This window comes from Anomaloglossus baeobatrachus, chromosome 4 (genome assembly GCF_048569485.1).
Source record: "Anomaloglossus baeobatrachus isolate aAnoBae1 chromosome 4, aAnoBae1.hap1, whole genome shotgun sequence".
In the NCBI taxonomy this organism is placed as follows: domain Eukaryota; kingdom Metazoa; phylum Chordata; class Amphibia; order Anura; family Aromobatidae; genus Anomaloglossus; species Anomaloglossus baeobatrachus.
This window is the reverse complement of record NC_134356.1, coordinates 675,690,767-675,705,665: the sequence shown is the minus strand read 5'-3', so window position 1 is coordinate 675,705,665 and position 14,899 is coordinate 675,690,767. Positions and strand designations below refer to the sequence as shown.

Here is a 14,899-nt window from a genome sequence, read left to right as displayed (position 1 = left end):
GATCTGCAAGTAGCGGTATAAGTCTCTGTTCCCGTAACAGGTCCCCTAGAATGTTCTATGGCTTCTTGTTTAACCTCAGCAAATGTAAGGGCTGGATTTATCCGGAGTAAGTCCTGCAATGAGCGGTTGAGATACGGATCTCTCAGTCCTATTATGAATTGGTCCCTCAGCACCAGGTCGCAGGAGAATGTACCAGCTAGATGTTCTCCATTTTTGCAGGCTTGTTCCAGCAGTACTTGGAGGGCGTTCGCATATCGAGGAATGTCCTCCCACTCGAGCTGTGTGCGCTGGAAGAACATGTAGCGCAGTGTTCCCAGGTATCTTGTTGGCCCATAGGTGTTCTCTAGCACCCGCACCAAGTCATCTAATGTACGCTGGCCCCTAACCATCTCCAGTCTGACCGTCGTCCATGCTTCCCCCTCTAATGTCAGCATAGCCATTTCCGCTAAGGTCTTAGGGTCAGCATTATACATTTCCCCCACTATCCTAAGTTGTTCCGCCCATTCAGGTACAGGGTAATTCCGTCCATTAAACTTTCTCCCTTGATTTACAATAGAGGCTGGAGGAGCTGTCTGACTATAAGCTACCACCGGAAGGGGATTTTGCTGGTCACAGATCCTGCCGACTACGCCAGATGAAGTGGCCGCAGGTCTGACCGCGGCTGAGTTCCCATAATCTGCGCCAGCAAAATCCCCACGCTCAGATTTTATGCAAGGGTACATTTCTTTACTGGTAAACATTTCAATGACACACGCCGCTGGCTTAGCAGCACACATAACCAGGGTTTGCTATCCGAGTCTCTAGCTTCGGACACACGGCACAGAACACAAAAAAAACAGCAATGATAAACAAGAATTCTGTCCCTGACTTGCCCTATGGGTTACATTACCAGTCCAAAACACAAGGAGGGAGGGCTCCCACGTAGCAGGCCTGGACTCCGGGTAAACGGCGGCGACTCCAAGAAGCAGAGATGGGGAAATCTTCAGCCCTCTCGCCAGAGGACTAGCATTCAGTCTCTTAGTATGGAGGAAGGAGACGGTCCGGAGGTCCCTTGAATCCAGTATCACATCTTCAGCAGTTCTGGCAATCCCTCACACGTCAGCGATGAGGGCAGTCCGAGGCAGGTCTGCTCTGATACAGCTCCAGTGGCTCAGTGAGTTTTTTTCCCACACTTTTTCCTGTACAACCAGTGTTTGTGGGAGGGGATCAGATTTTACAGTGTCCACCCCTCGAGCAATTTCAGCACTTGTCCACAAGGTGGCAGCACCATCCTGTGTAATGTCAGTCTCCATGTCCTTTCCAGTCAAAAAACCGTCAGAGCTGTTTGCCTCATTACAGTGTCACCAATATCACCACAACCGTGGGTGGCGTCACGGACAATAAATCCCCACAATCAATCCCCTTTTCACTCACGGGCGAGGAACGCCGCTCGAGTCCCCGGGATCCGGCCCACCGCTCGAGCCACCACCGAGCAGCAGCGGCCGGACCCGAGCAGTGGGAGAGCGCAGCGTCCCCTCCTCCGCCCGCGACATGGACACGACTGCTACAGTTACGGGGCACCCGGGGGAGATGTTACGCAGCAAGTTGTTAACCCCTCCGTGGGTAGGGATGGTGGCCCCGGGACCCGTTGGGGAGAGTTGGGCGGTGCAGGGAGATGGGCGGCTGGCGGGCACTGATGTACTCACGATTAGTAACACACACAAGTCTCTGGTAAACCAAGGTGATGGTGGTCGATAACCGCAGCCGGCTGCAGTCTGGTCCCCCACCCGGTTGGTGGTCTCTGCCTTTCTCCTGCACCATTTGTGTGATGGTGGACTACCTGCACCTGCAACGTCAGGAGTCCGCTCCCCGGCTTGTGGTTGCCTAAGGAGCCCTTTGTCCACAGACGCTGGCCCGTGGGATCTCTCTGCCGTGGCGGTGGCTTTCTATCCCCCTCGTTGGGCTGTTGTCTTCAGTCGGGACTTTGGGTGCGACAGAACCTATAGTCCTGGCCGCAATCAGTTAATTAGCTAGCCCCCAGTAGCTTCTGGACCTAGCTTCAGGGTCTGAGTACCCCCCTTTGTGCTCCGGTTCGAAGTCGGTTCCTCGGGTCGGTACCGGTGGGCCACTACCCTGTCCCGGTCCACCATGGTTCCACCGAGCCGTCTTCCTGACTCCTGCAGGCAAAGGACTCCGTATGCCTCCTAGCCAAAGGTGCCCGGGCTCCAACCCTGGCACCTGTCAGTTAGTTGCAGACCTGACACACAGGCCTGCTTCCACTTTACTTCCCTTCCTAAACTCATCTGACTACTTTTCCCCTCCCAGGCCATCCAAACTCCCCGGTGGGTGTGTCCAGCCACCTTGCTCCGCCCCCTGGTGTGTCCATCAAGCACTGAGGGGGGTGACTAGGGTTTAAATGTTTGGCTGCTGTCACCTTGTTAGGGGACTGGTGTAATGCGGGGCCCTATTTGTGACTACCTGGCCCGGCCAGGGCGTCACAAATATAACTACTATTATGTAGCGCCCCACGGGGCAGGTGGTTAACCTACTCGTTGCCGGGCTGTTTTGGGTCGGGTCAGGCATTGTCATGGGGTGGCCTTGCCCTGTTCCGTTGACCCGAGGCGTACAGTAAATGGTGGGGGAAAGTGGGGTATTTGGCAGAGTTTGTCGTGACGCCACCTGTGGTACGCGGCCAGAAGTAGCTGCCACTGCAGGATTCTTCTTCGGGGCAGGTGTTAAGGCAGATGGTATCGCTCCCCACAGGCGGAGCGGGCTCCGGATGGATTTAGAGGGAAGGTGATGGCGTTTGGTGCCTAAGCGCTGGGTAGCGGCGCCGGTAAGGATGAGCCAACATAATCTCTGCGGGTTCAGGATGTAGTTTACTCACAACTTAAGCTGCTAGTCTGGTCACACTGGTCACTGCCATGATAGGCTTAGGTCAATCCCGGATCTGTGGGAGGTCAGAACTGGTGCAGTAGTCTGTGGGCCCTTCCTCACTGCGCTTTTAGTGTGGGTCCCTGTGGCTTGAAGCACTTAGAGTCCCTTCCATACTAGGTAGAGTACTGGAGTACTGTTCCCTATGCCAGTAGCATGGAACCCCTTGAGTCTGACCGTGATCGAGGGCCCGGAATTCTAGGTGCCACTTGGCTCTGGAAACTTGTGTGGTCAGAGAAGCATAGAACCTCTCCGTCTGTCAGAATCTGGTGATGCAACGTGGAATTGCACCACCCTAGGGTGCTGCACCATGAACAGCACTGGTCCTGGGGAAACTGACACGGTATCTTCGTCAGCGACCGCTAAAACTCCTTAGCCCCACAGGAGCTACCGGGAAAGACATCTGCTCACTGTCCCTCCTGGTGGAGAAGTCCTGTAAAACTGTGTGTGTGACTCCTAACTCCCCCTGGTGGCTGCTCCTCCCCTCACCCAGGTCCTAAGCCAGTGGATTGGGGCCCTGTTGTGATGGCATCCAGTAAATGCCACACTGTTGTCAACCCCTTTAGTACCCGACCCTAGCCCAGTCCCCAGTGGGAGGAGGAGAGCACCCATGTCTGTATGTGGTTTTGGATGACGAAACCGGTGCCGACATCCTTTGGATCCATGATCAGCACAACACCCTAAGTGGGGTGCAGTACCCTGTGGTGACCTGAGCCTCTGGTGCACCACAATAATACTGCCCCTATGTACAAGAATATAACTACTATAATACTGCCCCTATGTACAAGAATATAACTACTGCAATACTGCCCCTATATGTAACGCCTGCCTGGATCCACAGACTCAGATGGGATGTAATGGACAGGCTAGAGGGAAGCCACTCACCAACAGGACCCCCAGAACCTTTAACCCCTATACAGGGATTTGGAATTACACAGGGCCCTGGTGATCACTACCTGTGGAAGGCTGCAGTCTGAGAGAATAGTTGTCAGGCAGGGTCAAACCAGGAATAGGAGAACAGGGACAGAATCGGTAGGCAAGGATGTAATCAGAAAACGTAGCAGAGGTCAAATATGGATCAGGCAGCGAGGTACAAAAACAGCAGGCAGAAGGGTAGTCAGAAAACACGCAGAAGTCAGCACACAGGAATCACTAAACAGAATAGAGCGGACCAGGAGCCAGTAAATCAGAACTATCTCTGGCAGAAGTCAGCAGATAGGAGGGGAATCAAGAAGGGTGTGGTGTCTTGATGGAAACTTCAGCTGGAAGACACACGCCACCCACCGTCAGCCAGTGGTACTGCAGATCCCAAGATAACCCAGCCCAGTGGATGATCGGAGCCTGTACCCACCGTTGCCGCCGACATCGACTCCTCTCCTATCACCAGCACCATCCACGGCAGGAACACTGCTTCGCCTCGCGATCGGAGTAGAAGTCGCTGGAGCGGACTCCGGTGGTGACGTAACACTATGTAGAAGACAAATGTACGTTGTTCAGTGTAACCTCTCATCCATCACAACTTATTGTTAACGTTTTTGATTTCTACCTCTCAGGTCTTTTTTTATGGGTATTTCCAATTTAATGGCAGCAGTGAGGTGATGGAGTGTAATCTCGAGTTGTTGGGAAGAGACATCTGCACATATAAAGACCCTGTTAGTGGAGACACCTGGCAATGTGTGAGACCCCAGAAGCTGCCGTGTGACTCCTTGGTCTATCACTCTATGGGTAAATATCGCAAAGTGACAAACCGACTGGAGGACTCTCTACTTAGTGGGTGAGTGAAGGACGTATTTGCTCTAAATAATAGTGCGTAATGAGGCAATCTCTTATTACTGTTCTCACAAGCCCCTTTAAGGCTTTGGCTTTGACATTTTGTGGTTCTACAGTTACATTGGGCAGATATAGGCCTAATGAATTCCCCCTATGGCTGCCATATGTGTCTTCTCACTAGACGTTCATTAGGTGAGGTCCATAGAGGCAGTGGTTTGTTAGGTGAGGTCCATAGGGGCAGCGGTTCGTTAGGTGAGGTCCATAGGGGCAGTGGTTCATTAGGTGAGGTCCATATGGGCAGGGGTTCGTTAGGTGAGGTCCATAGGGGCAGGGGTTCGTTAGGTGAGGTGCATCAGTGGAGCCTTCATACTCTTCCTTCTGCCGTCTGATTGGATTATATTAGGGGCAGGAAATAAGGGAACACCCATGAAGGTCCACCAAGGAACATCATATTAGTGTGATAGAGGCCCCCAGCCTCGGGTGAGGGCCACAGTTTGGATATGTTGGTAATGAAATGGAGATACATTTATATTAACAAGGAGAACATGTCACTTTATGCCATCACATACTCTGTTAAAGTTCCATTTCTCTTCCAGCTTATTGTTTTTCTTACCTCTTATTGTACTAATCTAGATCTGTCACCAACAAGATTATCCCCGGGTCAGTATCTGCAATCAACGTCACAGCGGACAACAGCTCAGTAGGTAAAATCCTGCAAGTGACAATATTACACAACCGTGCTAAGAGCAGTATCATCAATGCTCACTATTACCTATAGAATTTATTCTATCTGACACGTTCTACACATGGATCAGAATATAATGGTTGTAACATACAGTTGCAACCAGACGTTTCCATCCACTCTCTATACAGACATATCTGCAGATTTTTCCCTCCACTCTCTATATAGACACATCTGCAGGTTTTTCCCTCCCCTCTATAAAGACACATCTGCCATTTTTTCCTTACGCTCTTTATAAAGACACATCTGCAAGTTTTTCCCTCTGCTCTTTACAAAGACACATCTGCAGGTTTTTCCCTCCACTCTCTAAACTCCCTGATAGAAGTTCTCTCACGTATCCATGTTATGTAAATAAACGCTTATAACCTGACTTTAAATTCATCCATTGGTTTTATAAATTACTCTTTCGAAAGCTGAAACCCTCCCAAATTTGGTTTAGGTTATGAAAATAAAGTTGCTCCAAAGTTGAAACATTGATCATTTAATGAACACAGAAAGGTCAGATTTTGGCAAGACAAAAGTTTTGTTGCCCACAGAAAGTAATGTGAAATTCAAACAAATAATTAACTTCTAATGCAAAGATATGTTGCATAACATTGGTGAATAAAGTTGTGGTGCTATTAGAGCCATATTTAATATTTTGTGTGACTTTCATGAGCTTGAAGGACTGCATCAACAATGATTCATACAATTTATTGATGAAGTCATCAGGAATAGCAGAGAATGCATCTTACATGCCTCCCAGAGTTCATCTAGATTCTTTGGTTTTGTCTTCCAAGCTTCCTCTTTCATCCTACCCCAAACATGCTCAATGATGTTCATGTCTGGTGACTGGGCTGGCCAGTCCAGTCCTTGAGCACCTTGATCTTTGCCAGGAGGAACTTTGTTGTAGAGATGGATGTACGATGTATGAGATGGAGCACCAGCCTGCTGCAGAATACTGCCCCCATGTACAAGAATATAACTACTATAATACTGCCCCCCATGTACAAGAATATAACTACTAAAATACTGCTCCCTATGTACAAGAATGTAACTACTATAATACTGCCCCTATGTACAAGAATATAACTACTATAATACTGCCCCTTATGTACAAGAATATAACTACTATAATACTGCCCCCTATGTACAAGAATATAACTACTATAATACTGCCCCTTATGTACACGAATATAACTGCTATAATACTGCTCCTATGTACAAGAATATAACTACTATAATACTGCCCCCTATGTACAAGAATATAACTACTATAATACTGCCCCCTATGTACAAGAATATAACTACTATAATACTGCCCCTATGTACAAAAATATAACTACTATAATACTGCTCCTATGTACAATAATATAACTAATATAATACTGCTCCTATGTACTAGAATATAACTACTATAATACTGCCCCTATGTACAAGAATATAACTACTATAATACTGCCCCTATGTACAAGAATATAACTACTATAATAATGCCCCCTTTATACAAGAATATAACTACTATAATACTGCTCCTATGTACAAGAATACAACTGTTATAATACTGATCCTTTTATACAGGAATATAGCTGCCATTATTTACTTCGTATAAGTACAATATATAGCTACTGCATTTTTTTCTGTAGGTATTACAATATCTTAAAGAATGAGCTACCGTATTTTTCGGACTATAAGACGCACCTGACCATAACACGCACCCTGGTTTTAGAGGAGGAAAATAGGAAAATAAAATTTTAAGCAAAAAATGTGGTCATGACACACTTATGGGGCAAGGATCTGCTGCTGACACTGTTATGGGGTAATGCCCTGCTCATATACTCTCCAGCCTGCTCATATACTCCCCAGTCTGCTATATACCCTCATCCTGCTCATATACTCTCCATCCTGCTCATATACTCTCCATCCTGCTCATATACTCCCCAGCCTGCTATATACCCTCATCTTGCTCATATACTCTCCATCCTGCTCATATACTCCCCAGCCTGCTCATATACTCCCCAGCCTGCTATATACCCTCATCCTGCTCATATACTCTCCATCCTGCTCATATACTCCCCAGCCTGCTCATATACTCCCCAGCCTGCTATATACCCTCATCCTGCTCATATACTCCCCAGCCTGCTCATATACTCTCCATCCTGCTCATATACTCCCCAGCCTGCTCATATACTCCCCAGCCTGCTCATATACTCCCCAGCCTGCTATATACCCTTATCCTGCTCATATACTCCCCAGCCTTCTATATACCCTCATCCTGCTCATATACTCCCCAGCCTGCTATATACCCTCATCCTGCTCAAAAACTCCCCAGTCTGCTATATACCCTCATCCTGCTCAAAAACTCCCCATGCTGCTCATAATATACCCCTATCCTGCTATATGCTCTCATCCTGGTGTATGGCCGCATCCTGTGGCACATAAAAAAAAAAACGTTCATACTCACCTCACCTCACTCCCTGCAGCACCGCTCCTCTTACCGTCTATGTCAGCGGCAGCGCCGCTGAATGCAGCCGTCCCCCTGCAGCATCGCGATGTCCTCCGGTGGTCTGTGCCGGAGGCTGCGTATGGACACGTGCGCACAGCGATGACGTCATCGCTGTGCACGCCGTTAGTCACGCAAGTCAGCTGATCGGACAGACGGGAGGAGGAGCGATGCTGAAGGGGAACGGTGAGTAATCTGTACTGATTCACTGCCCCCCGCACTGATGATGATGCGCGGAGAGCAGTGAATACAGCCGCACATGATCACTCCAGGCTGCAGTTGCCAGGGATGATCATGCGGGCCGACTATTTATCCCTGCCCATCCTCCCGCCCACCTGTCAGCGCCGACTTCACCGCTGAGAGATGGGCGTGCATATTAAATGAGCGGGCCCACGTGGTCACGGCAGGCTGCTACAGCCTGCTCGTGCCCCTGATGACCCGCTCCACCGCTGCACCCTCATTCTCCGCAGCCACAGTCAGACCATAAGACGCACCCCCAACTTTCCCCCAACATTTGGGGGGAAAAAAGTCCTAAAAATACGATATATCTTTTAATCTAATCTTTCGCTACACTCCAACACATCACCTCCAGTCCTCCCAAGATCTCCTTCTCTCCTCCTCTCTCATTCGCTCCTCATGCAACCGACTCCAAGACTTCTCCAGAAAGCCATGGAACCCCCTGGGGTGGAGGGGCGACATGACCAGGGGGAAGGTGAAGGAGTGATGGAGTTAATAGGGACAGTATGTGCAGAGATGCCAAATATGGCATTAGTGGGTGGTTTTGCTGGGGAGGAAGAGGAGTAGGGAAAGGGTTAGTTTGGATGCATTAAGGTGTTACCTCCGATTGACTTCCGGACGCTGAAGGAACGGGACGTGGACTCCAGATGGCGGACCTCCAGGAGATCGAGCGGCTTATCCGGGCAGCGGTAGCAGCGCACGGGCCCCTGGCAGTGCAGTCCCAGATCAGGGCTGCCGGGGTTAACCCGTCTGCGCTTTCCCCTCGCTCCCCCAGTAGCAGCGGGCGGCAGTCACAGCCCCCCCGCAAGTATTCCCCGGGCGCGGGGGGGGGGGTCGAGGAGGAGAGGTCAGAGCCCCTCCAGGGACCCTCCACGGCGGACCGAGCAGCAGCAGAAGATTAGGAAAGAAAGGAATGGGCCCAGCACCAATTCAATAAAATATAAAAAAATTTCTTTTATTGGTATCCAGTTAAAATAATGTCGGGGAACTCACTGTACAAAAATATGTATAGCAGGTGAAACTTTACGCGTTTCGGACGAAAAAATTATCTAAAATCAGAAGAGTCCTTAGTCATAAGTTACCTGCTAGAGGGCCTGGAAGGGAATATAACTATGATTCAAGGGTGGAGAATCCAACCCCAGGGAGGGAGGGGGGGAAGTGTCTTGCACACCACCGCAGGAGGATGCAATCAGGGAGGGCAAAGAGGGTTAGGAAAATAACATGAAAAATTGAAAAAATAAATAAATTAATATGATATAAAAACACAAAAAATACTATTGAAATGCATATCAACAGTAGATGCCCCAAAGGAGTCATTTATATACGTACAATGTCACAAAAAAATCCCAAGTCTCATAAACCGAAGGGCCATTGATTATATGTCAAAACCAAAAATAGAAATTGTTCATTATAGCTGGTTGATTAATGAAATCCATTAATGTTTGTTCCTATGGAAGCATATGTGAGGATATATCCTAAGTATAAAGTCGAGACAATAGCTCAATGCATTCAACAAATGCTGCTGCATGGAAAAAACAAACAAAAAAAAACAAAACAACAAAACACATAACATGCACCTCTTAAAATATGTACCGTAAATCGGAACAGAAGTTTAAGCCCGTCGGATACCTGGAGTCCAATTTGAGTATCCACTTAGCCTCCACCTGCAGTAATGTGGCAAAACGATCTCCCCCCCTGGCCGATTTGGGGACATGCTCGATACCTGTGACCACCAGAGTAGAAAAGTTACCTCCATGCGAGTCCAGAAAATGCCGCGTGAGCCCTGAAAGGAAGCGCTTCTTACTGGACTCGCAGAATGCCAGAGACGGAACTGAGGATGCGGTTCTTATATGTTCAGATAATCGCACTCTGAGGCATCTAGAAGTGCATCCTATATAGTCCTTTTTACAAGAAACGCAAGAAGCCTTATACACCACAAATGCGGATGAGCAATTAATAAAAGATGTTATTTTAAAGGTTCTACCATTAGAATCCTGGAATCGTTGAGTGCTACATTACTCACGCCATTTCTCCCAGCCTATACAATCCTAGTAATAATAGAGTACAAACTTGGCTCAGCACCACTGGCTCGTACTGGTGCGGTTCTAACAGATGTGGACTTTGCAAATATATGAGTAGCACTCAACGATTCCAGGATTCTAATGATAGAACCTTTAAAATAACATCTTTTATTAATTACTCATCCGCATTTGTGGTGTATAAGGCATCTACTGTTGATATGCATTTCAATACTATTTTTTGTGTTTTTATATCATATTAATTTTTTTTTTTTCAATTTTTCATGTTATTTTCCTAACCCTCTTTGCCCTCCCTGATTGCATCCTCCTGCGGTGGTGTGCAAGACACTCACCCCCCTCCCTCCCTGGGGTTGGATTCTCCACCCTTGAATCATAGTTATATTCCCTTCCAGGCCCTCTAGCAGGTAACTTATGACTAAGGACTCTTCTGATTTTAGATAATTTTTTCGTCCGAAACGCGTAAAGTTTCACCTGCTATACATATTTTTGTACAGTGAGTTCCCCGACATTATTTTAACTGGATACCAATAAAAGAAATTTTTTTTTTCTATTTTATTGAATTGGTGCTGGGCCCATTCCTTTCTTTCCTAATCTCCTGTTACACGCACCGGTATGGACTGACCGGCAGGCCTCGTGCACCTTGGAGGGGAGTATGGACTCTAATAACAGGTGAGCTGGATACACTTTCTGCCTTTCACGAGCAGTAGCAGAGTCTGGCGGCTGCTCCGGCCAGCGGGAGGAATCTGCGTTCCAGCCGCGGTGGCCAGGAGGTGGGAGTGGCCAGCACGGGGCCTACTTCCAGTCCCGGTCCCCGGGCTGGATTTCGAGTGACGGCAGTGGCTCCTGGTCGGGAGCGCGTTCGGCAGCGGAGGTGTCGCGGGCGGAGGAGGGGACGCTGCGCTCTCCCACTGCTCGGGGCCGGCCGCTGCGGCTGCCGCTGCTGCTCGGTGGTGGCTCGAGCGGTGGGCCGGATCCCGGGGAGTCGAGCGGCGCTCCTCGCCCATGAGTGAAAAGGGGGATTTTGATTGTGGGGGTTTTGATTATTGTCCGTGACGCCACCCACGGTTGTGGTGAGATTGGTGACACCACCGCTGCTCTGGACGGGGATCCCAGAAGCGATGACAGGGAGCAGCCTGGATGTTAGTTCTCCCCTCCGTGGGTAGGGGGTTGGTTGTCCCGGGGCCCGGTGATGGGGTAGGGATGGATGGCAGGCGGGTTACAGGGCTTGGTGAGGTGCAGGGTCGCGGGGGCAGCGCTGTGCCGCACGGCACGGTGGTACTCACTCAGCCAATGATGAGGACACAGTTCTCGGTAAAACACACGGCTGGATGGATGGGTCCCACTGACGGCTGCGGTGGTTTCTGCTCCCGGCAGGTTGATGGTGACTGCCTTTCCCTGCACCTAGATACGGTAGATGGTTCCAATGGGTTCCCACCGGTAACCCGCTTCCCGGCTTGGATATAGGCCGGAGGAGCCCCTTTTGCCCGCAGGCGCTGGCCCTGAGAAACGGTTGCCTTGGCGGTGGTGGTGTCTCCCTCACTTGGTTGGACTGTTGCCTTCTGTCGGGACTTGGCTGTTGGGAAACCCAGGAGGTTCCCTTCACTAACAAATTTGGCAAATTCACGGCGACTCCTAGCCTTGCTGGGGTCCGTAAGCCCCTGCCAGATGGTGCTGACTTCTCTTTGTGTACCGGTCCGGTACCGCCGGGCCACCGCCCGTCCACGGTCCTTACAGGAGACTCCAATCGGTCACTCCTGCAGACGGTCACCACCGTCTGCCAACCTTGCTGTACCGCCCGGGCCACACACCCGGACGCTGTCAGTTAGTTGCTCCACTACCACTTCACTTCCTTCCACTTTCACCTCCAAAACTAAACTGTCTGTTTTCCCGCCTCCAGGACTGTGAACTCCTCAGTGGGCGGGGCCAACCGCCTGGCCCACCCCCTGGTGTGGACATCAGCCCCTGGAGGAAGGCAACAAGGCTTTTGTGTTCTGACTTCGGTGTGCCTGCTGGGAGTGTGGGGTTTGTGGGTGTTGTTCTCTGTGGCCCCTGGCTTGTCCAGGGTGCCACATTCCCCCTTAGTTAAATGCAGACCGTCCGCGGGCTGCCCGTCCATCACCGGTTTTATTTTCATCAACTGAAAAATAGAAAAACGGTAACACACATTACAATTAAAATAACATCTTCCCACATCGGGAGGTACTCTTACTTAAACGTTATGGTTACGGCTTCCGCTCTCTCCCACCCAAGCAACCTGGCCCTGATGCTGCCCCTAAGCAAACAGGCAACACCCCTTTACCCCAGTCCTGCACAAGTTGCCCGAGCGGGTTCAGTCCTTTCCAGGGGACCCACGTCCATGGGGAACCCTCGAAACCCCCAGAGGATCGCCACCGGTTCCGGTGGTGGCTGGGCCCCAGCCTGCTCCACTGCGGGCCCTTCCTCCAATTTGCCTCCGGAGGCGGTAACGGTAGAAGCCACAACAACATTTTTATTTACATGCCACTAGTTTGTGGTTGCCCTGCTAGTTCTCGGGCCTGTTCATAAGGAGTCCCTTATGCAAAATAGTGAAGGGGGGTCCCAACGGGGACCAGTTGCCGGCAACGACCGGTTTCAAGCAGGCTTACAATCAGGTGCAAATCAGGTGACTTTTCCACGATATCATTCACTTATCATTCATTTTCAAAACTTTTCAAACGGTACTTTTAACACACAATGTTCTTGGTCCCAACGGGGACGGTGACAACAGCATTCCGCTGCCATCACTCTGATTCCTCTGATGAGGCGGCCCCATCCTCCGCCACCAGCATATCAAACATGCAGTGACATGCCTGCTGTGACAGGGGTGCCCGGTATCCGTTCCCACCATTACGCGCGGTATAATAGACTACCGGTTCTCCCACGTAACGGAGATGCTCACTTGCCTCTTCACTTCCAGGGGTGGGCTCAGCACCGGAGCTGGAGTCACTGGAGTCACTATCACTTGTCTCTGCGTCAGACAGGTTGCCGCCAGCTGCCGCAGCCTCCTGGCTTCCAGTATCCAGCACTTCAGATCCTTCCACGGTAGCGTGGGGTAGTAGGTCAGGTTGGCTAACACTGAGGCGCCCCAAGGATAATGATAGGGGCGATACGAGGGCCGAGACAGGGCCGGGCCCCCCAGCCGCAGTGGCCGGTCCCTGTGGGACATGGAGGCGTGGGTCACCCGTCGGCTCCATCACGCCGGCTCCCATCGCATACATCGGGACAGTCGCCACCAGCGCTTCCACCTCGCTGGTCCACTGCTCCATCATCCGGAAGATCTGATTCTGTTGACGTTGGTTGAACTCAACCACTCTGGCCCTCATCCACGCCACAGTCCCGGGCTCGGGCACGGAACCCGGTGCAATCACTGCCGGGGCCTCCAACACATTTTTTTTAAGGGGCCTCGGCTCCGGTGGCCTCTGGGGAAGCAGTTCAGGGCTGCCCCGGGCGTCTGCAGCCAGTCGGTCCACTTGGGTGGACGGGCAGGGTACCGCTACCGGTTGGACATGTAGCGGGCCTAGTGGCGGGGCGGCAGCGGCTAACGCGGGTAGCGGGGGAGGCAGCAGGGTGAACGGGTGTAGGCCGGGCCCCTCAGCCGCAGTGGCCGATCCCTCGGGAATACAGGGACGTGGGTCTCTTACTCGTTCCTCCAAATCTTCCTCCAACTCGCATCTCCGCATAGCAGCCACCACGTCCGCCATGTCGGCCTCCTACTCCTCCAGGAGGAGCTGCATGCGGGCCTGCAGACGATGATTCAGCGGGGCGGTCCGGTCCTTCACCCACGCCGCTGTACCGCGCGCAGGAGTTTCGCTGCTGTTAATTGGAGCGGACATCTTAGCAATCGTGCTCTCCAGGAACTAGCAACAAGATGGCCGCAGGGTCCTGGCGTCCCTGCTTTTATAGCCGCGCTCACATGCGACCAGCTGCCATTTCGTCCCCCTTAGCCTCTTTCCGGCTCCTCCTCTACAGGGGCGGGGTTTTGACCTTCGCGCCTCTACTACTCGAGGAGACGCTCGAGCAGGAATTCTTCGCGCCCAAGATGGCGGCTTCGCAAATTTTTCGGCAGGACACCTCCGGCGGTCACACAAGGCGCACTTCCACCAGTCGGTAGAACGGTAGGATCCTGTTCGTGACGCCAAGTTGTCGCGGGCGGAGGAGGGGACGCTGCGCTCTCCCACTGCTCGGGTCCGGCCGCTGCTGCTCCTGCGGCTGCCGCTGCTGCTCGGTGGTGGCTCGAGTGGTGGGCCGGATCCCGGGGACTCGAGTGGCGCTCCTCGCCCGTGAGTGAAAAGGGGGATTTTGATTGTGGGGGTTTTGATTATTGTCCGTGACGCCACCCACGGTTGTGGTGAGATTGGTGACACCACCGCTGCTCTGGACGGGGATCCCGGAAGCGATGACGGGGAGCAGCCTGGATGTTAGTTCTCCCCTCCGTGGGTAGGGGGTTGGTTGTCCCGGGGCCTGGTGATGGGGTAGGGATGGATGGCAGGCGGGTTACAGGGCCTGGTGAGGTGCAGGGTCGCGGGGGCAGCGCTGTGCCGCCCGGCACGGTGGTACTCACTCAGCCAATGATGAGGACACAGTTCTCGGTAAAACACACGGCTGGATGGACGGGTCCCACTGACGGCTGAGGTGGTTTCTGCTCCCGGCAGGTTGATGGTGACTGCCTTTCCCTGCACCTAGATACAGTAGATATTT

The 14,899-nt window shown here is 51.5% G+C and overlaps 1 protein-coding gene across 1 annotated transcript in view; it reads left to right on the top strand.

Annotated features, from left to right (window-relative positions):
* LOC142302110 (NXPE family member 3-like) overlaps window positions 1-14,899 on the top strand; it is a 40,673-nt gene that overhangs the window by 7,871 nt on the left and 17,903 nt on the right. Inside the window, exons 2-3 of the mRNA XM_075343196.1 lie at window positions 4,467-4,687; window positions 5,317-5,387. Coding sequence (XP_075199311.1) covers window positions 4,467-4,687; window positions 5,317-5,387 — 292 coding nt within the window. The remainder of the gene's footprint in view (window positions 1-4,466; window positions 4,688-5,316; window positions 5,388-14,899) is intronic.